This window comes from Symphalangus syndactylus, chromosome 16, assembly GCF_028878055.3.
Source record: "Symphalangus syndactylus isolate Jambi chromosome 16, NHGRI_mSymSyn1-v2.1_pri, whole genome shotgun sequence".
NCBI classification, from domain to species: domain Eukaryota; kingdom Metazoa; phylum Chordata; class Mammalia; order Primates; family Hylobatidae; genus Symphalangus; species Symphalangus syndactylus.
In genome coordinates, this window is record NC_072438.2 from 14,921,533 (window position 1) to 14,948,122 (window position 26,590).

General features: G+C 51.9%; 2 protein-coding genes across 3 annotated transcripts; one reads left to right on the top strand and one right to left on the bottom strand.

Moving 5' to 3' along the window:
• Window positions 1–1,543: 1,543 nt before the first annotated feature.
• Window positions 1,544–11,268, top strand: GRPEL1 (GrpE like 1, mitochondrial). Of its 2 annotated transcripts, none has more exons than XM_055246687.2 (4): window positions 1,544–1,748; window positions 5,945–6,107; window positions 7,706–7,787; window positions 8,937–11,268. In XM_055246687.2, the coding sequence occupies exons 1-4, from the start codon at window positions 1,687–1,689 to the stop codon at window positions 9,281–9,283; spliced, it is 654 nt and encodes a 217-aa protein (XP_055102662.1). In that variant the 5' UTR covers window positions 1,544–1,686; the 3' UTR covers window positions 9,284–11,268. The 2 variants fall into 2 exon arrangements, with proteins under 2 accessions (XP_055102662.1, XP_055102661.1); XM_055246686.2 differs by having other exon boundaries at window positions 1,637–1,748; window positions 5,945–6,116.
• A 914-nt stretch (window positions 11,269–12,182) lies between these two features.
• Window positions 12,183–26,503, bottom strand: TADA2B (transcriptional adaptor 2B). Its single transcript, XM_055246685.2, has 2 exons — window positions 26,026–26,503; window positions 12,183–16,073 (listed from the first exon to the last, which is right to left on the bottom strand). The coding sequence occupies exons 1-2, from the start codon at window positions 26,293–26,295 to the stop codon at window positions 15,081–15,083; spliced, it is 1,263 nt and encodes a 420-aa protein (XP_055102660.1). The 5' UTR covers window positions 26,296–26,503; the 3' UTR covers window positions 12,183–15,080.
• Window positions 26,504–26,590: the final 87 nt, after the last annotated feature.

The window sequence follows — 26,590 nt, forward strand, 5'->3', positions numbered from 1 at the left end:
GACATTTTACCCACCAGGCGTTACTGCTCCCTACCAAAAGTATAGATAACTCCCAGTTTTCATCTAATAGCCAGTTTTATATTCCAATTTCCCCCATCTATCTCTCAAATGCCCTGTTTAAGCTAGTTTGTTCTATCATGATCCAAATAAGTTACACACATTCAATTCAATGACGTCTTTTAAGCTCATTTATTCTCTAATAGTTCAGTTCCACTTTCTTTTTTTTCCTCCAGGCTCGAATTAATTATATTATCATCGTAATTATACTATTATCTTAATTATTGGTATTAATTGGCACAGTCATTTGTCCTGTACAACATCCCACATTTGGGGTTTAGCTGTTTGCGTCTTTCTGCAAGGGGCATATTACCTGGCAAACAGTAGGTGCTAATCAGCATGGGTTGAATGGTTTCAATGGCAGAAAAGCAAAAGAATAAAGGTTTGGTCCTTTACTCAAGTGGTCCTACATTCACTAATGTAACAAGCAGGCAAAACTCCACTTGAGAAGCCACCAGCTCGCGCCCTGGTGAGGGCACAGGATCGAGCCCTGGGATCCCGGGGAGGACAGGGACTCTAAGTCTGGGATCCTGGGGAGGGCACGGGCTCCAGCCCTCAGATCTTGGCCGTCAGAACTGCACTCCAGGCCACGCGGTGCTGAAGCCAGAGCCAGGCCCTATCTCCTGCGGGAACCCCGCTTGGGGGCCGGCACCGGGGCCATAAGAACATGGGGCCCCTGCTCTTCCAGCATCTCTGCTCTTGGGGGTATGCGCTACAGCAGCATGGACCTCGGTCAGGTTATGAGAAAGTGTGCATTTATGAGCTTTAGTTGTGCCCCAATGTTTTCTATAAGCTGTTCTTAGTCTGTTTTTCGTGTTTTGAGAAAATTGAAGATAACAGAAAGGTACAAAACACACGCCCATATTCCCATCATCCAGCACCAAAACCGCCAACATTTCGTCCCATTTGTTTCCTGGGTTTTGTTTCCTGTTTCACCAGAACTCACTGGTTGAGACGGAGACCCCAGTGCCTTCTCCTCTCCGCCTCGGGCTCCTGGAGAAGCAGCTTCGGGGTGGGGGCGCCTTCCCAAGCGGTTGCCTCCGCGGTTACTTCTCAAGCAACTGTGCCGCCGTTTGGGTGGCGCTCGCGCCGAGACTTCATTTTCATTTAGCAAACATGGAGTGCTCCGCGCCGCTCTGGAGCCGGGGTGTGAGGGTGAACAGGGCTCCCCACGCTCGTTCCCAGAGCAAAGGAAGGCCCGGGGTGTCAGCGCAAGGGCGAGTGCCGGCCAGGAAACGAGAAGCTGCCGCTACGCTCTTACCCACAACCCGGCTCTCAAGTCCCTCCCGGCCCGCAACGGGCGCGCCCCACTCCGGCGCTGGACCCGCCCCCTCACGCTGCCTCCTCATTGGCTCCTCCCGGCATCTCCACGCCCACAGGAGGTTCCTCCCAATGCTCACTTCACCTTTCACCTCTTCGGGGCCTCCGGTAAGCCTCAGGCCCCGCCCACCGGGGGGTGGGGGGAAGATGCTCTTCCGTGACCCACAATTATTGGTGACTATTGACTGTCCATAACAGGAAAAGCGATTACGGATTGGCTGAGGCGAAGTAGTAGGGCGGAAAACTGGATATAGCTGCCTGCACGCACGCTTGGTGCGTGCGCGGCGACGGCGGCAGGCAGTGGCAGTCATGGCGGCTCAGTGCGTGAGGCTGGCGCGGCGCAGTCTTCCTGCTTTGGCGTTGTCTCTCAGGTAAGGGGCACTTGGTCTCCCTGGGCAGAGGTGGGAGCGCGACCTCCCGCTCCGATGGGGGCCTTTCCCGGCCCCGGGGCCTCCTTCCCGGCCTCGGTCCCGGAGCCGGGCATCTCCGGGCTCGCGGTTCCCCGCTGCGGGACGCGGACTGCCGCGCTGGGGCCTGCTCTGCTGCCAGGCTGCCCGCTCAGGGCTTGGGAGAGGCCGAGCATGGCCGCCTGGGCGGGAAGCGTGGAGCGGGCGGGCGCCGTGTCAGGAGGAGAGGACCGCAGCGCGGGGGCGTCTGGCTCGGACGGTACGGTGGCCCACGTGCGCGTGTGGTCCAGGGCCTGCGGCGACGCCTCGCGCTCATTCACGGTCTCGGCGCTCACGGGCGCAGAGGCAGCGGCAACTTGTGCGGTTGAAGAAGCGACCAAAGAAGCCCGAGCCTTGTCCAAGGTCACGCAGCGAGGCCGAGCCCGGCCGGGTGTGCCTTGGGCAGGAGCTGTGGTTACTCATTTCCGTGCGGCGGCTCGAGGCCGGGGCCACAGCGGTGCTCGGGAAACTTCGTGTCGCAAGGTGCGTGTTGCCCGTTCACGGGCTTTTTCCACTCGGCCTCGAATTCCTTCACTCCGCCTTCTCCAGCGTCTGAGGTCAAAAGAGCAGTCGAACCTGTGCCGCTGCTGGGCGAAGAGTTTGTTTAGACAAGGGAACGTTTCGGGCCTGAGGGCCACGAGTCAGTGCCCTTTTTTTTTTTTTTTTTTTTCAACCTGCCCCTTTTGCTTTTTAAAAGTTCTACTTTTGAAGTTAGTATGGCAAGTACTGGCTGGAGGAACTGCCTAGAACCAAGTTATTGATTAGAGAAGCCACTGAGGGCCAAATTGGCCAAAAGCTGGGCAGTGAGATGTGGTTTTTCCCTGAAGGAGAATAGGCAGGTGAGGTGAAGATCACTTTCAGTCGAGGTGATTAAGGGGTAAGTGCTAGCTTAATAAATTATATCTTAAAAACATAGGAGCCAAGAGCAACGACCCACGTGGAATACTTGAGTAAAAAGGCTTTCGTCAAGTAATTGGTGGTTTTGTATTGGAATTAATTGCCAGGAAAGTGACCACCAAGTCAGCATCATTTCTGTCTCTAGAATGGTAGTTTTGTGGAAAGATGCTCAGCTAGGGAAAGGCAGGAGAGCTGACTGGTAGTCATAGCTCTCAGAGTAACTAGGCTTTCTGAGACTCAGTTTCCCTCTGCAGAACGAGATGACCCTGGGTGTGAGTCCTGTTGCATTCCTGGCCACACTTTGTGTTGGCTGTGCTTCGGAAAGGGGTCTGTGAAGAGCTGACCTGCAGAAAGGCTGGTGGCTGTCACACCCCCAGGCAGAACAACTGGAGAGGGAGATGGGCTTCACAACAGCACACTCAGTTTTTATTTAAATTCTTAGCTTTTTAAATTCACAAGAGTAAAAATATAAAATGGCCATCGCTCTCCACCCCCATGGCAAGACTGTAATGGATGCTTCTACTCTACTTCTTTCCACAGAAAGAGAGCGATGGCCATTTTATATTTTTACTCTTGTGAATTTAAAAAGCTAAGAATTTAAAAACTGGATCCTGTTTTGTGTATTTCTCTGTAAGTTGCATTTCTTAACAAAACATCCAAAGTGTATCCAATAAATGGCAGTTTAACTCATTTTTAGGAGCTGCATAATATTACACATTGTGTTAGCAAGTTTATTCAACCATTTGCTCACTGACATTGTTTCCAACTTGTGGCTCCGCGGTGCTTCAATAAACAGCCTTGACTGAGTTCTGTGTGCTGGCAGCCTTCGCCTTCCTATTCGTTGAAGCAGTTTTTTTTTTTTTTTTTTTTTTTTTTTTTTTTTTTTTTTTTTTGAGACGGAGTCTCGTTCTGTGGCCCAGGCTGGAGTGCAGTGGCACGATCTCTGCTCACTGCAAGCTCCGCCTCTCGGGTTCATGCCATTCTCCTGCCTCAGCCTCCCGAGTAGCTGGGACTACCGGTGCCCGCCACCACACCCGGCTAATTTTTCGTATTTTTAGTAGAGACGGGGTTTCACCGTGTTAGCCAGGATGGTCTCGATCTCCTGACCTCTTGATCCGCCTGCCTCGGCCTCCCAAAGTGCTGGGATTACAGGCGTGAGCCACCGCGCCCGGCCGTTGAAGCAGTTTTAATCTGGGAAGAAAATTGAATGTAGCTTATTCTCAGATTGGACTGTGGCCTAATTTAAAAAGAGGTCCTGGCCGGGCGCGGTGGTTCACGCCTGTAATCCCAGCACTTTGGGAGGCCGAGGCGGGCGGATCATGAGGCCAGGAGATCGTAGACCATCCTGGCTAACATGGTGAAACCCCATCTCTACTAAAAAAAACACAAAAAAATTAGCCGGGCGTGTTGGTGGACACCTATAGTCCCAGCTACTCGGGAGGCTGAGGCAGGAGAATGGCATGAACCCGGGCAGCAGAGCTTGCAGTGAGCCGAGATGGCGCCACTGCACTTCAGCCTGGGGGACAGAGCAAGACTCCGTCTCAAAAAAAAAAAAAAAAAAAAAAATAAAAAAATAAAAAAGAGGTCCTCTGGTCCTGGTGAAGAAATCTAGATTTTAAGACTTTATCATTCGTTAATGGCTTTGTGACCTGGACTTATCACTTGGTCTTGGTCTATTTCACCAATACATACCGCATGCTTTCCTGTCTTCATTCCTTTGTCCAAGCAGTTTCCTCTTCCTGAAGCTGCATCTATCCCATTGTCCCACCTCTGATCCCTGTTTTGTAACTCTTACCTATCCTACAAAGCCTTTCATGGTCTTCCCTTCTCCAAGCTAGGTACGTCCTTCTACTCTGAGCCTCCCAAAGCACAAAGCACTTAGTTCCCTTTTTTTTTTATCACTTTTTTTTTTTTTTTGAGACAGTTTCCCTCTTGTTGCCCAGGCTGGAGTGCAGTGGTGCGATCTCAGCTCACCTCAACCTCCGCCTCCCTGGTTCAAGCGATTCTCCTGCCTCAGCCTCCCAAGTAGCTGGGATTACAGGCATGCACCACCACGCCTGGCTAATTTTGTATTTTTAGTAGAGACGGGGTTTCTCCATGTTGGTCAGGCTGGTCCCGAACTCCTGATCTCAGGTGATCGACCTGCTTTGGCCTCCCAAAGTGCTGAGATTACAGGCATGAGCCAGCAAGCCTGTCTTAATCACTTTTAAATCCCAAATTACAGTGCTTTGGTTTAGATACCTTTTTTTTGCAAGATCTCTGCTGGTTCTATCTTTGTCATCAGGATCAGCAGTAGGCCGGCCTCACTCTAGTAGTAGCTATTCCGTAAGTACGTGGTTAGGTCTGGGCAGACTGTCTCAGTCACCTTAGAATGGAAAGAGGAGGTTAGTACTGTTCTGTACCAAGTACTGTAACGTGGCACATTGACATGTACGTTTAGGCATGTACTTACAGAAGATCTTATAAAAATAAAAAAGACAGGAACAGTGGCTCGTGCCTGTAATCCCAGCACTCTGGGAGGCTGAGGGGAGGATCACTTGAGCCCAGGAGTTCGGGGTTACAGTGAGTTATGATTGTGCCACCATACTCTAGCTTAGGTGACAGCGAAACCCTGTCTCTAAAAATACATGGAGAGGCCAGGCACGGTGGCTCACGCCTGTAATCCTAACACTTTGGGAGGCCAAGGCGGGCAGATCACTTAAGGTCAGGATATCAAGACCAGCCTGGCCAACATAGTGAAACCCCATCGCTACTAAAATACAAAAATTAGCCAGGTGTGGTGACGAGCAACTCGGGAGGTTGAGGTGGGAGTATCCCTTGAACCCAGGAGACGGAGGTTGCACTGCACTCCAGTCTGGGTGACAGAGCAAGACTCTCTCTCAAAAAAGAAAAATATATCTATCTATCTCTCTATCTATCTATAGCTATATATAGCTATAGATAGATATATAAATAGGTATAGAGACCAACCCTGTCTCTAAAAAGTATATATGTTTATCTTAGATCTAATAAAGGCACATTGTATATGACTTATAGCTTTTATATTTACTAGTATAGCTTCTATATGTCAGGTACAGTGTGCCTTTACTAGATCTAAGAGAAATGTTTTCTCCCCAAGTAACAGTAAATAGTTTGAAGCTATTTTAAGTTTCTAAAATCATACATCGGACTTTAATAAGCACAAAAACTAAGTCTTCGTTTCTTATGTGTGGACTTCCCTGTAGGCCATCTCCCCGGTTGTTGTGCACAGCCACGAAACAAAAGAACAGTGGCCAGAACCTGGAAGATGACATGGGTCAGAGTGAACAGAAGGCAGATCCTCCTGCTACAGAGAAGACCCTCCTGGAAGAGAAGGTCAAGTTGGAGGAGCAGCTGAAGGAGACTGTGGTGAGGACTGTAAGGCTCCTGTGGGGGCGGGCTCGGCTGAACTGTTTCTCTCCTGGGCCACACAAAGGTTCCAGGTTTCATTGGTGACAGACTAAAGCCAGAGTTAAGCCGTTGTCCACGATCTGCAGTGGGCCCAGGTGGCAAGTTACTGCCAAAGCAAAGACTAGAACCCAAATCCTGTGCAACTCTGGTTCTGGCAAGAGAATAATCTTTACACACTGTTACTTGTCATTGAATTAAAACTTAAAATCATCTTTACAAATGAGGAATGTTCAGTATGGTTGTTTAGGCTGGGACTTAGGAGAGGAAACAGAAAATTCCAAGTACAAGAGTTGGGAGCAGGAGTGTGGTTTTATGTGATGCTCTCATAGGCAGGTAGGAGTTTTATGAACTAGTAACTTGGATTATTACTCCATGTGAAAACACATAGGTGGCACAAATCAAGTTCTTTAAGGATTTGAGAACGACATCAAACCCTGAGTGCTGGCACCATTCCAAACCCGTTACATATGTTAATCCTGGCTGCCAGGAGCGGAGCCAGGGCTGGAACTAGAACCATCTGGACTTGGAGCTCTTGCTCCTTGCCACTGCACAGTGATGGCCTGAAGACTGAAAATGGACGCAGTATAGAGGCCCCCACAGAGCAATTGAGTAAATGTTAAAAAGAGAAAAGCTAGCTGGGCGCAGTGACTTACCCCTCTGATAGCACTTTGGCAGGTTGAGGCAAGAGGATTGCTTGAGCCCAGGTGTTCAAGACCAGCCTGGGCAACATAGTGAGACTCCATCTCTAAAAAAAAATTAAAAATTAGCTGGGCGTGGTGGTGCACTCCTGTAGTCCCAGCAACCCAGGAGGCTGAGGTGGGAGAATTGCTTAAGCCCAGGAGGTTGAGGCTGCAGTGAGCCGAGATTACACCACTTCAGCCTGGACGGTAGAGCAAGACCCTGTCTCAAAAAAAAGAAAAGCTCAGATGAGTGAGCTTACAGGAAGGTGGTGAGACGTGAGGAATATACTAGAACTCAGATGATGATTACACAAGGAATGTTTGAACTGAGCCACCTCTGGGTAACATTGAACATAGCAAAAGATCATGAGTGCAGCTTTTATTAAGCTTTCATTAAGCTGCCCTCCTTAGTCACATCTCAAAGGCAGTGATATTACTTCTGTTTTGACTTGTAGTTAGTTACACAGCCATTTTCCAATCAAGCTTGCTTTCCTATGACTTTGTTCCATATTAATATAAATCTCCCGGCCAGGCGTGGTGGCTCACACCTGTAATCCCAGCACTTTGGGAGGCCGAGGTGGGCAGATCACAAGGTCAGGAGATGGAGACCATCCTGGCTAACACGGTGAAACCCCGTCTCTACTAAAAATACAAAAAATTAGCCAGGCGTGGTGGCAGGCGCTTGTAGTCCCAGCTACTCGGGAGGCTGAGGCAGGAGAATGGCATGAGCCCAGGAGGCGGAGCTTGCAGTGAGCCACGATGGCACCACTGCACTCCAGCCTGGGCGACATACAGAGCAAGACTCCGTCTCAAAAAAAAAAAAAAAAATATATATATATATATATATATAAATCTCCCTTTTTTTTTTCCTTTTAGGAAAAATATAAACGAGCTTTGGCAGACACTGAGAACTTACGGCAAAGGAGCCAGAAATTGGTGGAGGAGGCAAAATTATATGGTACTTTCAACATAACATGGTGTTGATTCCAGAAAGAAGATAATGGGGCGGGGAAGGGGAAGGCCATGCATATGGAAGTGTCAGAGAGCAAGGCTGTGGGGTGGGGGGTCCAGCAGTTGCATCCCCTGCATTTTTTTAAATGATGGCTCAACAGCAAAGGTGTCTGAAGGAGCAGAAATCAAGTAGCTGAGACTAACATGAAGAATTGTAAATAGGTGTGTCCTCCCCCACACAGAGACCTCGGTGGCAACCTGCAGCAGGTCAGCCTCTGATGCCCATCCCCTTAGCCCTCCGGAAGTAACACTGGCATCACTTCAGAACTCCCAGCGTGCTATATGCATTGCCACCTTTGGATGTTTTTGTCACTGTCCTTCCCATTTTTACAGTTGAAATCATTGAGGTTTAGTCACCTGCCACACATCGCAAAGCTGGTACGTAACGCCAGGCTCCCAACTCCACAGGCTGGTGTTTGAGTGCTGGTCGTGGATCTCTGCGTGACTGACAGTGGGTATTAGAGATGCGGAACCTAAGACTCGAGGGAGGGTAAATGGCCTGGCCTGGGTCAGACAGTGAGAGGCCACATGGAAACTAAGAGCCAGAGTCTCTGTCGCATTCACAGAGACTGAGGCGCTCATTGAAACACTTTCTTTCCTGGATACTGTGGCCTGTTTCTTGGTATTCCGCCTCTCTTTGTGGTAATGTGCTTTGTTGGTTCTTATCCTTTCCGAACTGTAAATGCCTGAGTTCTTGGTACTCAGTACCAGGCCTCTCTTCTCTCCCCTTGCTGTGCTCCCTGGGTGACATACACACTCTTACAGGCTTAATGGCATCCACACACAAGTCCAGTCCTCTATATCTTACTGCTTGCTTGACATCTGGGCTTGGATGTCTCAAGGGTATTTTCCCCTCTACTGCACTCCTTTCTTCACATTTTAGTGAATTCTAAATTTAGTAAATTCTGGGTCTCATCCCACAAATAGCTTTTGAGAGTTTTGTGCTGTTTTTTAAAGTTATTGAGCCATTGGAATTCTGAGGCAACTGATTTGACAAGTCATTAAATAGCCTCCACATCAGGTCAGCAGTGCTCAGTTTGGAATTGCCCTGTGCAGTTGGTATGGAGTGCAAATCATCTTCTTTAACTTCATCCAGGCATTCAAGCCTTCTGCAAGGACTTGTTGGAGGTGGCAGACGTTCTGGAGAAGGCAACACAGTGTGTTCCAAAAGAAGAAATTAAAGACGATAACCCTCACCTGAAGAACCTCTATGAGGGGCTGGTCATGACTGAAGTCCAGATCCAGAAGGTGTTCACAAAGCATGGCTTGCTCAAGTTGAACCCTGTCGGAGCGAAGTTCGACCCTTATGAACATGAGGCCTTGTTCCACACGCCGGTTGAGGGGAAGGAGCCGGGCACAGTGGCCCTAGTTAGCAAAGTGGGGTACAAGCTGCATGGGCGCACTCTGAGACCCGCCCTGGTGGGGGTGGTGAAGGAAGCTTAGCTGCTGTTGATGGGGTGGGTGTTTTTAAACTCACTTGATGTAACTCTTAAGGCTGGTTCATTGTTTCTCATCTATGAGTACGTGTGACCTTTTCCCAAACCTTATTGGAAACTAACCAGTGGCTAAACAGAAAATGAAGCCGGTTGCACAGCTGCGTTAATGAACTCTAATTCGGGAGTCTGTTCCCTTTTAGTGCCACACGTTGAATAGTTCCACATACTTTCTGAAGAGCGCAGCAGGGCCCTGCCAGGTGTCCCGAGCATCATGAGTAACGTGTCTGCTCAGACTCTGCTGACACCAAAGTATTTTAAACAAATAAAAGGTCTTGGGGAATTCTGTTTGGCTACCTGGGCACGCCAGTCTGCACCATGTGTCCCTGAGGCGCGTGAGTGACTGGCATATTTAGCCCGTCACATTTCATTCGCTGAAGGAAAGGCAAGAGAGTTGGAACATCTTTCTTACTTAAAAAAAAAAAAGATCTTCGTGAAGAGCATAGTGAGTTCGTTTGTCTTCAGTCAACAGTGGCTGAACCTGACCACTGAGAAATGGGCGTGGGCACTGACAATTCTCAGCACCATTATTTGGCCAGGAATTGAGCTTGGCTTGGCAAAGTTCCTTTTACCCTGTTCTGTTCATCTAAATGCAGACATATTTAAATCATATTCAACTAGTTACTGATGACCTCAAGGTGTATTCCCTGGCAAAATGGACTTTCTCAAAATAGGACTGCACGCTTGGTGTACTTTAAATGTTAATGTTTAATTTAAAATTTTTATTTAAGAGGATTAAAGCCCTAATGTTTATTTTCCTACTTTCTGAAAACAATTTTGTGTCCTCTCATGGAGATCCTTCCCGCTGAGGCAAGCGTGGCTTAGCCTTCCCATTCTGTACTCCAGTCCTGAAGCTGTCAGCTTGACACGTGCGTGTGTGCACACTCACGTACACACATACACACGCTTCTACACGGAAAGGGAGAGCCACACTCCCCCAGTGCAGCTGCAGCCTGTCATGGTAAGAATATGAAACACCCAGGAGCCACAGCAAGGGCACACGATTTGCAAAATCATCTTGCCAAAGGACTGTTCCTCATTTACATGGTCATCTAGGGCTTAGAAAAAGGCTGAATGATTGGAGTCTCTGTTACCAAAAAAAGAGAAAAGAACCTTTTGCTGCCTTTGCTTCTAGAATTGAAGATACTTGTGAAAGCCATTTGCTGCATAGAAAAGATGGGGCACAGTTTATTTCACTTCTAATTTTAAAAGACACAGGTAGTGGTCCCATAATACTTCATCTTGGGATACCATTCCCAAACATGTTCCACCTTTAAGATGCCTTAAGTTAATTTGGTCAGAAACAACTAAAGGCAGCATCGTATATTGAAGAAAAGAAAACATGACTGGGAGCTCCAGCGCTGCCTGTTTTCATGCTGTGGGGTTGTGAGTGCATCATCACCCCTGGAGCCCCCGAGTAAAATGGGGCTAAGAAAAGTAACTTACCAACTAAGTTCTGTGAATGTTTGCAGTCTCCTCCCGTCTCAGCTAGAGCTGCAGTTGCTAAAAAGCACTGAACTCAAAACCTAGAGGCAATATAGCTTAAGTAGCAAAATATTTTTTTACAATAAGCTTCAGTCATCCATAGTGACTGTAAGTTGGGTATCATCTGAAATGCTTAGAACCAGAATTGTTTCAAACTTGGGGGGTTTTCGGATTTTGGAATATAGTCAAGCATGGCTTAACCACAGGGCTGTGTTCTGAGAAATGCGTTGTCTGTCAGGCGGTTTTTTCCTGTGAACACCATGTGTACCTACATGTCCCTAAAAAACACAGGTGGTTAGCCTACTCCACACCTAGGCTATATGGTGTAGCCTGTTGCTCCTAGACTGGAGGGCACGCTACTGTACGGATACTCTTAGGCAGCTGTTAACACAATGGTTTCTGTGTATCTGAACATAATATAGTAAAAGTACAGTGAAAACTGTGTTCTAATATGTGGCTCCTCATTGACTGCGATGAGATTCTATGCTTGACTGTTTGTTTGCATTATACTTGCTGGTTAAGTATCCCCAATCCCGAAATCCAAAATGCTCTAAATGAGCATCTCCTTTGAGCATCATGGAGGCACTCAGAAAGTTTCAGATTTTTTAGCATTTCAGATTCAGGGATACTCAACCTGTAATAGGAAGATGTCTTTTAATTATGTGCATATTTACAGTAGGAATTAGAGATTTGTTTAGCTACATTCTAGTAGTTACTGGATTTAGCATAACTGCAGCATGAGTCCAGTGTTATGTGTGAATAGTCAGAACTGGAAGTCTCAGAGGCATCTGAAAGTCGGCCTGGCTTCCTGAAAGACTCAGACCCATTTGGCTTTCTCTGGCTGTACTGCTGCTTTGAGGGAGGAGAGCACCTGGCATGAAAGGGTCTCTGCTGAAGAGAAAGCAACTTTAGGTTGGGTGTGGTGGCTCACGCCTATAATCCCAGCACTTTGGAAGGCTGAGGCGGGTGAATCACCTGAGGTCAGGAGTTCAAGACCAGCCTGGCAAACATGGTAAAAACCCATCTCTATTAAAAATACAAAAAAATTAGCTGGGTGTGGTGGTGGGTGCCTCTTAATCCCAGCTACTTGGGAGGCTGAGGCAGGAGAGCAGTAAGCCAAGATTGTGCCATTGAACTCCAGCCTGAGCAACAAGCGCAAGACTCTGTCCCAAAAAAAAACAAAAAAAAGACAAAGTAACTTTAATCTTCTGGAGGAAAAACTGGTTTGATACAAAGTACCAAAGTGAAGTATGTCATGTGACAATCTGTATCTGTGTTTGAACTGTGGCTCACCCCTAGCTCTGTGTGGCTCCAAGAAGACATCTGATTTCAGAACCAGAGGTAAGAAGCAAGCGGTGACACTCTTGTTCTCAACTTGTTTAATATGGAAAAAGGTCATCAAAACTATAGGCAGGGTTGCTGTTTTTAATACATATCTTGGGATGTTGGCCATTCAGATGGCATTATTTCAAATAGAGTTATCCAACCTTTTTTTGACTTTTTTTTTTTGAGAATTTTTTTTTTTTTTTTTTTTTTTGAGATGGAGTCTTGCTCTGTCAGCAGGCTAGAGTGTAGTGGCGTGATCTCAGCTCACTGCAACCTCCACCTCCCGGGTTCAAGCAATTCTCCTACCTCAGCCTCCCGAGTAGCTGGGACTACAGGCGTGCACCACCACACCCAGCTAATTTTTGTATTTTTAGTAGAGACGGTTTCACCACGTTGGCCAGGATGGTCTTGATCTCTTGACCTCGTGATCAGCCCACCTTGGCCTCCCAAAGTGCTGGGATTATAGGCATGAGCCACCGCGCCTGGACTAGATTTTAACAAGACCTAATTCCATGGGATTATGGTGGCTAATTTATCTTGAGAATTAAATATAAAGATGTGGAGGCTCTGAGCTGCCGACAGAGGTAAGGACTACCATGACAGGAATAGTCAATGGGCTAACAGGCAGCCAATTACAACATTACCATTCCCTTGTGACCAAGGGTTAATACTTTAACATAAATTAATTATACATTCATTATGGTGTTTTAAAACAGTCAAGCCTAAATAAATTCTTCATACCATCAAAAAGATACACATACTAAAAACCTGCTTAAGCACAAAGTTTTTCATCTGACAGCTCTTGGCCTGGGCCATACACATTAACAGGGATCTTCTGCTTCTTCAAGCTTAATATAGTAAGTCTGGTAATCATTTTATATAAAAATAAGATTAAATTTAAAACCTCACCAAACTAGGATCCTGGCGTTGTAGAAAATCAGGGAGACACCAGAATAGCTAAAACCCATGGTTCTCAAGCAAGCTTGCATCCAGTCACCTGGAGGGCTTGTGAAAACAGCTCGCCGCACCCCGCCGCACACCACTTTGATTCAGGAGGCCAGGTGGGGCCTGCGTGTCTGCATTCTAACAAGTTCCTAGGGGATGCTGCTGCTGGGCCAGGAGCCCCACTTTGAGAACCACTGGGGCTAAGACAACTGTAAAAACTTAGCACCATCTCCATCACTGTTCAGTGGTAGCATCAGCTTTCTGTCATCCGCATTTACTGTGCAGGGGACAATGTGGAGGTGGCCCTCATGATACCACTGCTCAGTACTTTATTGTCAAAAGAGCAGTTCTGGGCTTAGCTAAAAGAGCACTTCTCTGTCAGCATGCAGTATAGTTTACAACTAAAGCCATATATAATATATTTGAAATATTTTATTTAATGCTGAAAATTTTACCCTAAGGGACAGTAGGATGTGTAAAAAGAAAAGGCACAGTAATTAAGTCATCCTTCGAAATGATGAGGTTTTCTTTCTTTCAAATAACTTCACTTTAATGTAACTTCAAACCCAAACATTCTGGGAGGTAAACAGTCTCTTGGTACCTACGGGGCCCGAGAGGCAAGTCAACCTCCTTGAAGAACGGAGTGCTGGAGTCTGAGCACTCCAAAGACTCTCTTTAAAGCAGGGTCTTGGACCAGAGAACCCTGAGCAGCTGGAAGACAAAAGACTTCCTCAAGTTTCAGGAGGAAGGTACCGTGGACATCCTTGACAGAGGGCCCCAGAGAAAAACTTGTAGGCAGGGCTGGGAAGAAGCCATTTCTGAGTCTGATTCAAGACAGTGAAGAGAGAGCAGCTCGAGGCTCAGGGCACCACCCGGGCTCCCTCGTGCTCCACCAGAACCACCGCCAGCCAACCGGTCAGACGGCTCTCGCCTGGCTAGTCTGAGGCCTCCGCTGGCACGGGACTGGCAACACTCTTAAAGATGCCTAGCCAGGTGGGCATGCTCATATTTTCAGTGGAAAGGTACTTGCAACTGAAGAAAATCCTGAGGAAACTGATGCCAGAATTCAGAACTCTTAGCCTTGAACTTTGTACAATGGATTCTTCCAAGTGAAATGCACTGCACGTCTAACAGCAGCACTGAGCAGCCCCGGAAAATGGGCTGAGAGGGCCTGGTGGTCCACATGTGTCCTACGTCCCTCCCACTAACATGCTTTCCCATTCGTGGGGACGTGCTCACTATGGGAGCCTGCCCAAGGGACACGGCTCTACCCAAAGTGAGCCAGCAGGCTCTGGCCGTATTCAAATGGGATGCAGGGTCAGCTTTGGGGTTTGGGAACTGCACGCTGAAACTGCTGCCGCCGGTGAAATGGAAGGTCATCTGGTCGCTGTGTTCAACAAATTCCTCTTCAGTTCCCAACAAAATGCCAACCTGTTGTCCTCTGGCCTGATTTTCCTCATCTGCTACACAGCAGAGGAGTCTGGGCCCAAGCTGCCCCCATGTAAAGTGTCGCGTGCCCGGGGCTGCACTGGGGTCAGCTGTGGGCAGCGTGGGCTCAGAAAACGGGAGCCTGCAGGCAGCCCCGCCTGAGAAGAGCCTGTGTCACCAGGAAATAGCTGGTGGCTTGTCGGTCCAGCAGGAAAACACTGCTCCTGTCACCCACAATAGCTTTTGTACCAAAGGGAAGAACACTCAAAAGGAAATTATCCAATCTCACAATAAGCTCCCAACTGAACAGGTAAAGGCGGGGCATCATCTCAGTGTATGACTCGCAGGACTCAGTTAAAATACACACATCTGCTTCCCCCATGATCCAATATAAGTTGTTACTATTGCTTCTTTCAGAGGACCATGAAAAGAATTTCTATCTTAAAAAAAGGAACTCAATTTGTTTAAAAAAGAGCAACAATGGGGAAGCAGCTCCCCTCCCCCAAGTCATTTTGGCTGGCACACTGTCTGAGCATCACTCTGGCTTTCAAAGCGTCCCAGCTTCAAGACGCGTCCCTGGAGATCCAGCCGCTTTCTGTGAGGAAATTCAAAATCCTTTTCTTTAGGACTTTGTCCAGATAGCTAGGAAGGCGGCTTTTGGAGGGGATTCCTTGCCGCTTCTGGAGGTGGTCTTTAATTATAATAGTCTTCACAGTCACGTAGCGGGCTGGACTCAAGTTTAAAGAGCTGCAGAGCACCTTCTCACGATCTGACAGGAGCTCGAAGCCTGGAAGGTTCTCAATGGCGGCGAACTCGCCGTCTTTGCCGTCCTCCTTTCCCCGTTTGGAGCCGGCTAGGTTTTTGTTCTCCTTCCTCTTCTCCCGTTTATGCCGCGCTGCCTCGTACTCTGCCGACTCTTCCATCTTGGTGATCCCGTTTCGCCGGTACCGCTGCAGTTCTCGGATCTTGGCCCGGAGCATTTTTTCTTTGTGCATGTTTTCAAAAAGGTCATCAAACTCCTTGCATGACATGAACTGGTACAGCGGCCTCAGCTTCAAGCGCAGCTCCTTCTCCTCCTTGGTGATCTTGCGCTTCAGCGCCTTTTCCTTCTCCTTCTTGTCCTTCCCCAGGAAGGCTGGCACCAGATTATAGTCCCGGGCGATGTTCTTCCGCCGCTGTCTTTCTTTCAGCTTCCGCACGTACATGTCCACGTGGGCGCGCTTCAGCTCGATCTCTACGTCATCGTCGTCATAGTTGACAGAGAGCCCGCTGATGAGCGTCTCGGCATCCTGGTCGTACTCGATCTCGTAGTCGTCCCGCAGTGGCATGTAGCCCAGCTGCTGCTGCTCGGCCACGGAGATGTCCAGCGGGGGCAGCGGGGTGGTGAGGCTGGGTGAGAGGGGGCCTCCGCTGGGACAGGTGTGGTCTGTCACGCGGTTGGGGATGGTGTCGGGGATGCACGCCTTCCCCAGGTTCCCGTGGATGTACATGCTCACGTAATGCTCCATCACCTCTTGGGGAGTCCGCGAAGCACCGACGTGGGCAGCCATATCTTCCTACGATGACAAAGGGCAGAGGTTACTTCCAACATCAGGGTGTCAGATTTAGGTTCTGCACAGATTCTCTTCATGTTTTTACAAAGGCTGACCTAGAGTACTTCCCACAGCACCGTTACCCACCCTCCCCAAAGGCATTCGGTCACACACTCTCTTATGAGCTGGGCTCAGGGGAGAGATGACAATGTTGAAGCAACACACGCTGATTCTGTACATGAGGAAGTGAAGACCCAGAGAGGCACAAGCTGGCACAAGGTCTTGGGGTGAGCTGGTGGCAGAGCTGAGGCCAGAACCCCTGGCTGAGGTCTGGACTTTGTTCTCATTCCCCACCTGGGACCACAGGAGCCCACCTGGTACTTCCATAAACCCTGCACTCAGGGGCTATCTGAATGTCCCAGGACACAGCTGGGCAGGCCAGGGAATGCCTAAACTCGCCTCATTCAGACTAGAAAACGGGCTTGTCCCAGGGTGTGAGGCCAGGCCAAGTCCACGGCACTGCAGGAGGGGACCAGGTTGTACCATGTTGCCGCCTGCTGGAATAGAAAGGGCCAGGACACATCTGTGACACTTGTCCTGGCCACACACCCATCCTGGCCTTCATGCACCAGGGGGGCTGGCACAGCCCTTTCCTAGGCAGGGACTGCAGAAGATGCGCCTGTGGCTCTTCAAGGGAGCAGGCCTTCCTTTTTAGCACCTTCCACGGTTAAGCAGCTGGCTGGGAGTCTGCCACCGGCTGAAAGCATTCATCATTCCTGCAAGAGGGTAACCCATAAATATAAGGTTTAATGGAAGGAAACTGTATAACTCCCTCAATCTTTTCCTTCTGCCGAGAGGCCTCTTCCTCAAAGTCAACCGCTAAAGCCACTTCAGAAAGTAACTGCCCAAAATGCGCACTCATTCCCTGGCCACCGCCTCTCAGCCACCCAGCCCCCACCTGCCTCTGCCCGCCTGGGTGTGGAACCAGCGCTGCCTGTAGCACTGCCAGAGGCCCAGCTGAAAGCAGAGGGACTGCCACCCCATCCAGGCTGATGACTGTGAGCTGGCGTCTGGAAGAGAGGTGTCCTGGGCTCCAGGAACGGATTGGATACCACAGCTGGGGCTGCCTCTGGCACACATGCCTGGAGCCGAGGTGCTGGATCCTTCCCCCAGCCACCTTGGGCCCAGGAATCTCCAGGGCTGTGACTACAGAAGGCAGTGCCAAAACTCAACTATGGGGCCTCTTTGAGAATCACAAAGTAAAAATATTAGAGCTAAATGTTGATTCTGGTCTTACGGGGACAATGACTGCTTCTTTTAAAAACATCACTGTTTGCAGCAAATCTGTTCATTTTATTTCCCCAGGAAGCATTTGGCCTAAAACAAAACACAACACCAAGTTACAACTATCGCCGGCAGCTACTGCCACTCTGTGTGACCCAGGCTGGTCACTGCCCATCTCTGAGCTTCGGGTCTGTCATTGCCAGAAGAGGAGACACGTGCAGCCCCATGCACCTCACATGGGTAAGAAAAGGCTTCAGGGCCAGAGTGGGCCCCACACAGCGAGCGCGAAGTCCCCTCTCATGGAGCAGCCAGGGCAGAGGCCACCGGGAACTCATGCTCTTCCCCTACAACCTTGGGGCCAGGGAGCCCCAGGATCCGCACTGGCCTCTGAAACAGATAACTACAGGCCGTGTCTACCTAACAAAAACAGTCCCTAACGCCCGCCGTTTAGGAAGGAAAGGGTCATGTTGGGTGGAAATCCTGGGTGAACATCCTGGGGTGCCTGGAGGGTGGGAATTACCATCCCAACGCCTCACGTCTGTGCTTCCACCCCGCAGGCAGGTGGCAGGGGCAGAGCCGGCCTTGGCCTGTGCAGCTTCTCCAGCCGTCGGCACCAGCTTCTGTCCAAGGCTGCGGAGGGGCTGCTGCATACACAGCCGACTCAAGAGGCCAGTTTCCAGGAGGCTCCAATGGCTGCTGCACCAGGTTCCCAGGCACGTGAGGCTGGGTGTCCCCCTTGTCCCAGAGGCTCCGTGGTGCCGGGCTGCTTACCCGAGGCCACAAGGTGAGTCAGTGGGGCCCCCCTGGCATTGGCCCTGGTCTCTCAAGCCAGTGAGACTAGCAGGAAGAGGCCTGCAGACTTCTCACTTGCAGAGATGTTTTTAAAATATCTTACTTACTTGGCAGATTTTCAAGTTAGCAACACTAGGTCAGCCTCCAAAATCCTTCAAAAATCTGGAAGTCTGGGAGCACCAACCCGTCGGCGTCAGCCGGACTCCTTAGTGCGCCTCGCGGGGTCTACAGCTGTCCCTGGCTCCTGCCTCGCACCTGTCAGGAGCTTCCCAGCACCCAGCCAGACATTGCAGGCCTGGCAGCGCCCACCCTGCTGGAGGTACCCTTTGCTCCTCGTGCCCAGGCTCGGAGCCAGGCTCCACCTGGTAGGGCAGTGAGGAGGCAGGTGCGGCCACAGCGTGTGCTCCGTCTCAGCAGCTTTCCCCTGCGCTGGATGCTGTTAGCTTCCCTCCCACAGCTCCCCTTTATCCAAGACCAGGTCACCGGGTCCAGGAAGCCTTCAGTGACCCCCAGGGCCAGGCTCAACTCTTTCCATCACTTGTGGTCCTCTCAGCTTGTTTCCTGACCTGCCATCCCTCCTTTTGCAGGTTTTACCAATAAAATTTAAAACAACAGCAGATAAGCGCGTCTATGCCCACCATCCCACTCAGCCCGTGCACTGCCCACAGAGGAGGAGTGTTCTTACCGCCTATGCTTTTCAGATAAGGAAAGTAAACCTGAGGGTGAGCCCCTGCCAAGGGCACGAGGCCAGTGAATGCTGAGCCACTTCAACACCAGGCAATGTGGCTGGGAGCATACACCCGTCACCATGCGCCTCCCACCATCCCGCAATGCAGCGCACACCAGGAGGGGGTCCTAGCTGCTTCCCAATGTTCTGATGAGAGGCAGAGCAAAGCCGGACACTGAGCTTCTGCTCTTCTTTCTGGAACAAGCATGTTGGAGACATACTGCAGCTCAGGCTGACCCTGCCCCCATGATGTGCAGTGAACACAGGCCTTTGCACCTGGCATCGTGCACGAGGCTGCCAGCCCTGCAGCCTCCGGAGGATCTCCTGTCCCAGGCAATGCCGCAAAGCCCTGCAGCTCTGCTGTCCCTTGGTGGCCCCACTGCTGTCTTTTCCTCACCCCCATTTGGTCTGTGAAGGACGAGGCAGAGGACAGCTCATCCCGGCCCCAGGCTGGGCTTCTCCCGGTGGTTTGGGGCCAGGCGTCATCTCCAAAGGGAGGCCCAGCACCAGCTCCTTTTTCTCTAAATGAAGAGGTCTCAAAAAGCCAGGAAGGGTCAGTTCCTCAGGGAGCTGGGTGTAAGGGAGGGGGTCCCACCAGGAAAGGGCATTCTGCAGGCAGAGCTCTTAAGGAGCAGCTGGGCACACTGGTGGACCCTGCAGGGCCAGGAGGCAATGGAATCTGTGGGACAGGGGACTGGACTATGTCCTAAAGGACAGGAGGGAACCGCCGGCCCCACGGGCAGAGCAAGGTAAGAAACACACCAGCCACAGGCCGCAGGTGGCAGCGTGGGAGGGCTCCAAGCCGAGCCCACGCGTGCATTTCCCATCTGCACAGGTCAGAGAGCCCTGACATGTCACCTGCCTGGCCACTCCGCAGAAGCATGCAGACATGGGAGGGCCCCACCTGCCACCCAGGCCACCACCAACCCCTCTTAGGAGCTCCAAGCCCCACCTCCATGCCGCATGGGCTCCAGGCTGACTAGGCTGTCCTCATCACATTCCACAGCAAAGTCACTCCAGCACCACCAGTCTCAGCTCAGCCTCAGACACTGGGCCAACGACTAGGGCCACCTGCAGCTGGCGGCAGGACAGAGCGGCCGGGCAAAGGTAGGCACGGATGCCAACAGCCCTCAGGGCTGGCACACCAACTCAGTCATGGCCATGCGGTGGCCCCTGGCTCTTCCTTCTTCCAGCTTTGTCTGTCACCTTTAAAGAGACGACTTGAGGACACCGGGTCACCCTGTCTCTTCCCCTTCCCTCCTCCCTGCTCCAACAGCTCAACTCTCAGCACAAGCATCCCTCTGATGCCAGAGGCTGGGGACTTACTGGCTTTGCAGCCACTGCTTCCAGGTGTCAGGTCTTTCGGAGACCCCACTGTCCCTGGCCACTGCCCCCAGCCTGTTCCAGTGGGAAGCCCTGTAAGCCTCAGTTCTAGGTCTCTCTGAACTCAGAGACCTCAGTGACTTAGAGTTGTCATTGGCCTTCAAGGTGACTGACACCTTCAGGTCAGATAAGGCTACCTGTGACAGAGATTTCAAAAGTGGCATTCCTCACTGTGGAAAACAGCAGGGCGGTTCCTCAAAATCACACACAAGGCCAGGCTTAGCCTAACCCCAGCACTTTGGGAGGCTGAGGCGGGAAGATCACTTGAGCCCAGAAGTTCATGACCAGCCTGAACAACACGGCAAGACCCTGTCTCTACAAATAATTTAAAAATTAGGCGGGTGCGGTGGTACATGCCTGTAGTCCCAGCTACTTGAGAGGCTGAGGTAGGAGGATCACTTGAGCCCAGGAGGTGGAGGCTGCAGTGAGCCATGACTGTGCCACTGCCCTCCTGCCTGGGTGATAGAGCGAAACCCTTAAAAAAAAAAATTACACACAGAACCTAATCTAGCAGTTCCACTTTTATTCCCCCAAGAGAACTTAAAGCAGGATCTTGAAGAGATCCCCAAACACCATGTTCATAGCAGCCTTATTCACATTCGCCAAGAGGTGGAGGCAGCAACCGAATGTCCGTCACAGCTATGTAGATGAACACATTATGCCACACAGATGACAAGGGATTGTTCAGCCATGAAAGGAAGGCCGTGCCGGCACATGCCACAACACAGATGATCCCTGAGGACATGAGGCAAAGTGAAAACGCCAGTCGGAAAAGGACAAATCCTGCAGGACCCACGTATATGAGGTCCCTAGCGCCACAGACGGGAAGTAGAATGGGGGTGCCAGGTACTGGGGAAGGGGGAGGGGGAGTGAGTGTTGAATGGGGACAGAGTTTCAGTCTGGCAAGATGACAAAGTTCTGGAGGTGGCTAGTGGTGATGGCTGCACAACACTGTGAGTGGATTTAATGCTTCCAGACACTTAAAAAGGGTTAAAATGGTAAATTTTATGTTACACATATTGTACCACAATAAAAATCAATATATTTTTAAATAATTTTGAAGTTTTATAAAGTGACATGTCTTACCACTCTACCCTAGTGGTTCTTAAAGTGGGGTCCCACGGCGGCCGCATCAGCAGCACCTAGGAGGTTGTTAGAAATGCAGATTCTAAGCCCCACCCCTGACTCAGCAGCTTGGGAGGTGGGGGTGACTCATATGAGCCAGGCATCCTGGGTGTCCCGCTGCGGGCTGGAGTTGGAGACCATCTCTGCGCGCCCTGCCCCTCCCAGCCACTCTCCCATCCGGGCTGTCCCTCCCCCTCCCGCCATCCTTAATGGCGATCCCTGGAACCCCAGCAGGATGCTTGGGCTGGGGCTGACGCACAGTGGAGCCTTCTGCCCCGGCGGGGAAGGTAACTCCCCCCTTCCCATGGTTCCCAACCGCGCCTCACAGCCCCCTGGAGTTCTTTCCATCCATCCACATTTCCAGACCTCGGCCTCAGAGGTGACAATCCAGCAGATCTAGGGGGATCCCTGGGAATCCTAGGGGATCCTGGGGCATGGCTGGTGAACAATGAAACGGATGGTTCTAGGCATGGAGTCAGAAGCCTTGGGTTGAAGTTCCACATTCCCACATCACCCACAGTTGTTTCCTCGTTTGTAAAAGTGGGGAGCACCTGTCTCAGGGATTAGGGGATGGGGAGACGGTGAGAGGGGTGCATGTCAAAGCACCTGCTCAGGGCCTGGCATTGGCGAGCAGACACTGGGTGACACAGAGCCTGAGCCAGCTTCGAACCCCAGCAACGCTCTTGTACCTGGCACCCAGGGCTTTTCACCAGCTTCCTCCGTCACCCAAAGCTGGCTTTTGCCTGGCCCTGAATACACCAGACTCTTAAAACACAAAACCCTTCCTTCCTCCACACTCTCCTCTACCTGCACAGCCATCTTGTGTCCTTCCCTCCACAGGACATCCTGAGGCCCACTTGCCCACAAGGCACCCGCCAGGTGAGGCAGCTGTCTTCCTCTCAGCCTGTTCTCACCACAGGGGCTGGCGCATACCAGGCCCCGAGGCAGTGCTAACTGAATGAATGAGTGAGAGAATGAATGCACACACAAGGCAGTGACCATCGCTGTGTCTGGCCTTCTGCCACCTCCTGGGTGTCCACCATCATCTCAAAGGGTGCAGCTCTACTCAGCACACCCCACCTGGCTCCAGGAAGGAGCCTGAGTGTTGATGTGTGTGCACAAGGCTTTCCATGGTTCACAGAGAACTTCACATGCTCATCTGATTCAAAACCACAAGGGCCAGCTTGAACCCCACTTCCCCGCCAAAGCCCTCCTGACCGCCACCTGCAGAGGAGCACTGGCCCTCCTCAAGCTCCTCAGCGTCAGTCCAATTTCTCTGGCAACCAATCAACAGCTCTGGCTCCTCAGCCACCGCTGCGACATGCCCTCAGCTGTCACCTGTGTTTGGGTCTGTGTTCCTGTGCTCCAGCAGGGCCTGCATCCTCTGACTCTTGCAATCCTGCGCAGAACCCATCACAAACCAGCCGTCTAGGGAGGCCAAACCCCGCTCATCTGACTCTAGGCCACTGCTTGCCAACTCTTTCCCACTGTAGCCAAGGTCCTTTCACCTGTTCTCTCTGCTAACACTAGCACACGGGTTGTCCCTAAGCCCCCAGGTGTCACTGTTAACCCTGCTCAGCTACATCCCCGTCCCCTTCAGGCCCTATCCCCCAGCCCTGGTACAAAGTGTGATCACAAAGCTGCCAGATTTGGCCACAACCCACCCTTTCCCATGAATCCCACAAGTAGTTGTACAACCCCCAGGCCAGGTGTCACCATTTGCCATCTGAAAGTAGAACTCGACAGGTCTCATCTTTTGTCACATCACTGTCCCCAGCCCCCACACCATCTCCTTCCACACTCACAGTCGCAGCCCATGAAGCCCAGGCCCTGCCTCCACACTAATCTCCAGTGAATCAGGTCAAGCCCTTCCAGTCCATCCACTCCTGAGGTGGCACCGATGGCCTCCCAGCCTCTGACCCACATTGCTTAATGCTCTCACCCAGAATGGGTTAGGGCCCAGGCTTTGGAGTCACACAGGCCTGCGTTCATTCCTGGCTCTATCACATGAATGCCATGGAATCCCTGACAAGGCGCTTAGTTTCTTACAGCTGCTGTTCTTCAACTGTAAGATTAAGAACCCACCCCCGAGGGCTGCTAGGAAGATCCCGCAAGACACATAAGGGAAGAGCCTGGCCCAGAGCGGGCAGAGGCTAAATATGCCAAAGTGGGACACGCCACCTCTGTGCACATAGCTGGATACGTGCTCAGAAGAGCACCACCCATCTCAGAGCTGCAGAACAGCCTCAGAGGAAGAAAAATAAAGTCCCGGGGGGTAACGCAATGAGGTTCTGCCAGGGAGATGGCAGCACGAGCAAATACTGGTGCCTCACCACTCCGGGCGGGGGGGAGGGGTGGTCACGGGCCAGCGCACCCCCTGAGCCCTGACTGCAATGCAGGCTCTCAGGCCTCGCCGTGACCTCGCGCTGGTGCAGTGGGAGAACGCCGTGACCACAGCCTGGCCAGGTCCCCCGTGCACCAAGCCCAAGCCCCATGCTTCCTCTCCTGGCTCTGTCTCCTCTAACAGCTGAGTCAGAATCTGCATTTTCACCAGCTCCCCAGGTGGTCTGTGTGCACATTAGTTCGGAAAGTATTGTTTGAGAAGAGGCCTCTCCACTTCTAGCCTGGTTTCTTCCAAAACCACAAGATGTTTTTGTTCCCCATGTCTTGTGTGCTGTGTATTTTCCACAGCGCCGCAGGGAAGGCAGTGCAGACAGTGTAGTTAAGAGTACAGGCTCTGAAGTCAAACTGGTCCGTCCAAAGCAACTGCCAAGGGCTGTCGGGAAAATGTCCTGAGATACGCGCAGATATGCCGGCAAGGCTCTGCGCCTCCTTAGCTGCTAACGTAGAGATTAAGTGCTGGGATGGTGAAGGGAAGGGCCCTCTGAGGCACTGATATTTAAGTGGAAAGATCAATCCTGGGCCATGATTTGCGGGGAGAGCACTCTAGGTAGAAGAAATATAAAACGATCAAGGGAGGTAACAGATGAGATCTCATTGCTCAACACTTCTGAGGCTGCCTTAATTGAAGTAAAAGCCACTGAGGCCAGTGTGAGGCGCTTTGTGCTTCCAAAGCTCGCTCCGGTTATGGTGTGTGGAATGGGGGAATGGGGTGGAGGCGGAATAACGAACAAGGAGGCTCCCAAAGTGGTCAAGGCAAGACGTAAACGTAAACATCAGCCGGGACTATGGCTGTAAGAAGTGGTTTGTTCCGGATGTACTGTGAGGAGACAGCTGATAAACTGGATCAGGAACTTAGTGGAACAAAGAACTAAGAAGTGGGGAGGACACTGAGAGACAGGTAGGACAGGGAGGCGGCTGGACATGGAGGGCTGGTGCCAGGGAAGAGCTCTGGACCTAGGACCAAGTCAGTACCACACTTTAAGCTCCCTGAATGCAGGGATAAAGCCTTCTCTTTCCTTCAGAGTTCTCCGCCACTGTAGAATCTGCACAGAACCCATGCTCAGTGCATATCCACAAACTGCATGGAAGGACAAGGTGGGACAGAGTTTCTGAAAAATGGAGATCCCAATGCTGATGACCATTAGGTAAGGATTTGTAAAGGAGCATCTTCTCTAAGGAGCTAGGAGGAGAATCAAGATTCCAGGGCTTCAGAATGTGTGTGTGAGGCGGCCCTGAGACTCACTCAGGAAAGGAAAGCAAAAGGCAATCAAAGCAGCCCAGGCAGGACTGCTGGAGAGGTGGCAGCGAGACGGATGCTGTTCCGAGAAGCAGGCACCTGGTGTAGCAGGGGAAGACTCTGGAAAGCTAAGGGCGCTGGGGGTGTCTCACTCCCCTCCTTCTCAGGGTGTCTGGGGATGGCCACATGTCTTTGGTGGTTATGAGTGGGAATACGGCTAGAGATTTTCTCCTTTCTAATACGGATGCAAGCTTCCAGACTGGAAGGAGAGCTGAGAGACCGCCCAGAGAGAACCACCATGTTCCTCTCTCAAGGACAGAACCTAGCACACGATGTTGCTAGCGTAAGTGGATCCAGTCCAGCTCTCACCGCTCCCCACACAGAGCTGTCTCTACAGGAACCTCAAAGGTAAAGAGAGCAAAACCCAAGCCCCAGGCCTCCCAGGCCAGGCCTGTTTGTTCATTCTTTACTGACCACTCGCACAATGTCGTGGGTTGTGGGGACCCAAGCATAAACCAGGCACGCTACCCACAAAAGACTCTGTGCACTGGCGGACCACACAGGGCACATGCATACAGTGACAGCAAACGGGGCTGCCCCAGAGACCCCGAGACAAGCCGCAGGGCGCCCACCGTTCTCCTTCCCTGGTGCTCCCACCGCTTTCTGTCGAGTCTGTGGGTCTGCCTGTCTCCACGAACTCAGGTAAGGCACCGAGTCTTGCCCAACGTCTGCACTCCGCAAACGCCTCTGAAGGCGTCCCTGAAGCTCTGCTGTCAGAAGCCAGCGTTCAAAGCCCCACTTGGCCCCGTCTCGGCTGCGTGACCTTGGGCGCGTCACAGCCTCTCAGAGCATAGGTTCCGACAGGTGCCCGACTATAAACCGGCAGCGTCGCCCTCCCCACCTCCGGGGCCTTCCGGGGTGCGGAGCGAGCGAGCAGGTCCAGCGCTGCCTGCGCGCCCAATTACAGGAGAGGCGCGGGCCTTCCAGTGCCCTAGCCAGGACCCGGCCCCCGTCGCGCCGCTCACCCAGTTTCCGAAGCCGAACTGCTCGATGGCGTCCAGCAGCAGCTGCTCCTCGCGACTGGTCCAGCCGCCCTCGGCCTCGGGCCCCCAGAGCGTGAAGCGCCCGCCGTCCACCAGCTGGTAGCCGTGGTAGCGGCGGTGGTGGCCGATCTCGGCGCCGGCCGAGAAGCACTCGGGGCACAGCTCGATGTCCTGGCACTCGGTGCAGCGGAAGCGCAGCGGGCTCACCTCGGCCAGGCAGTACACGCAGTACTTCTTCCCCAGCTCCGCCATCTTCCCCCGCTCGCCGCCCGCCGCCCGGCCCGCCGCAGCCGCCGCGCCCCCGGCCGTCAGCGCCCCGCCGCCCGCGGGACCCGCCGCCGCCGCCGCGCACGAGCAACCGCCGCCCGCCGCCGCGGCTGCCGCCACCGCGGCCCCAGCCCAGCCGCCGCCGGAGCCAGCCAGCCGGGCCGCGTCCCGCCTCAGTACGCAGGCGCCGTCCGGCCCGGCCCGGCCGCCGCCGCCGCCGCAGCTGTCGCCCCGCCGCATCGCGCAGGCGCCCCGCGGGCGCCACCTTGCGGACGCCCGG

What these genes read in the sequence shown, in the direction of transcription:
- GRPEL1 (XM_055246686.2), top strand. Translation starts at nt 1,687, where the DNA reads ATGGCGGCTCAGTGCGTGAGGCTGGCGCGGCGCAGTCTTCCTGCTTTG. An exon ending in AGGAGACTGTGGTGAGGACT is followed by an intron (nt 6,117 to 7,705) that starts GTAAGGCTCCTG and finishes TTTTCCTTTTAG; the next exon opens with GAAAAATATAAACGAGCTTT. An exon ending in GGAGGAGGCAAAATTATATG is followed by an intron (nt 7,788 to 8,936) that starts GTACTTTCAACA and finishes AACTTCATCCAG; the next exon opens with GCATTCAAGCCTTCTGCAAG.
- TADA2B (XM_055246685.2), bottom strand. Translation starts at nt 26,295, where the DNA reads ATGGCGGAGCTGGGGAAGAAGTACTGCGTGTACTGCCTGGCCGAGGTG. An exon ending in AGTTCGGCTTCGGAAACTGG is followed by an intron (nt 16,074 to 26,025) that starts GTGAGCGGCGCG and finishes TTGTCATCGTAG; the next exon opens with GAAGATATGGCTGCCCACGT.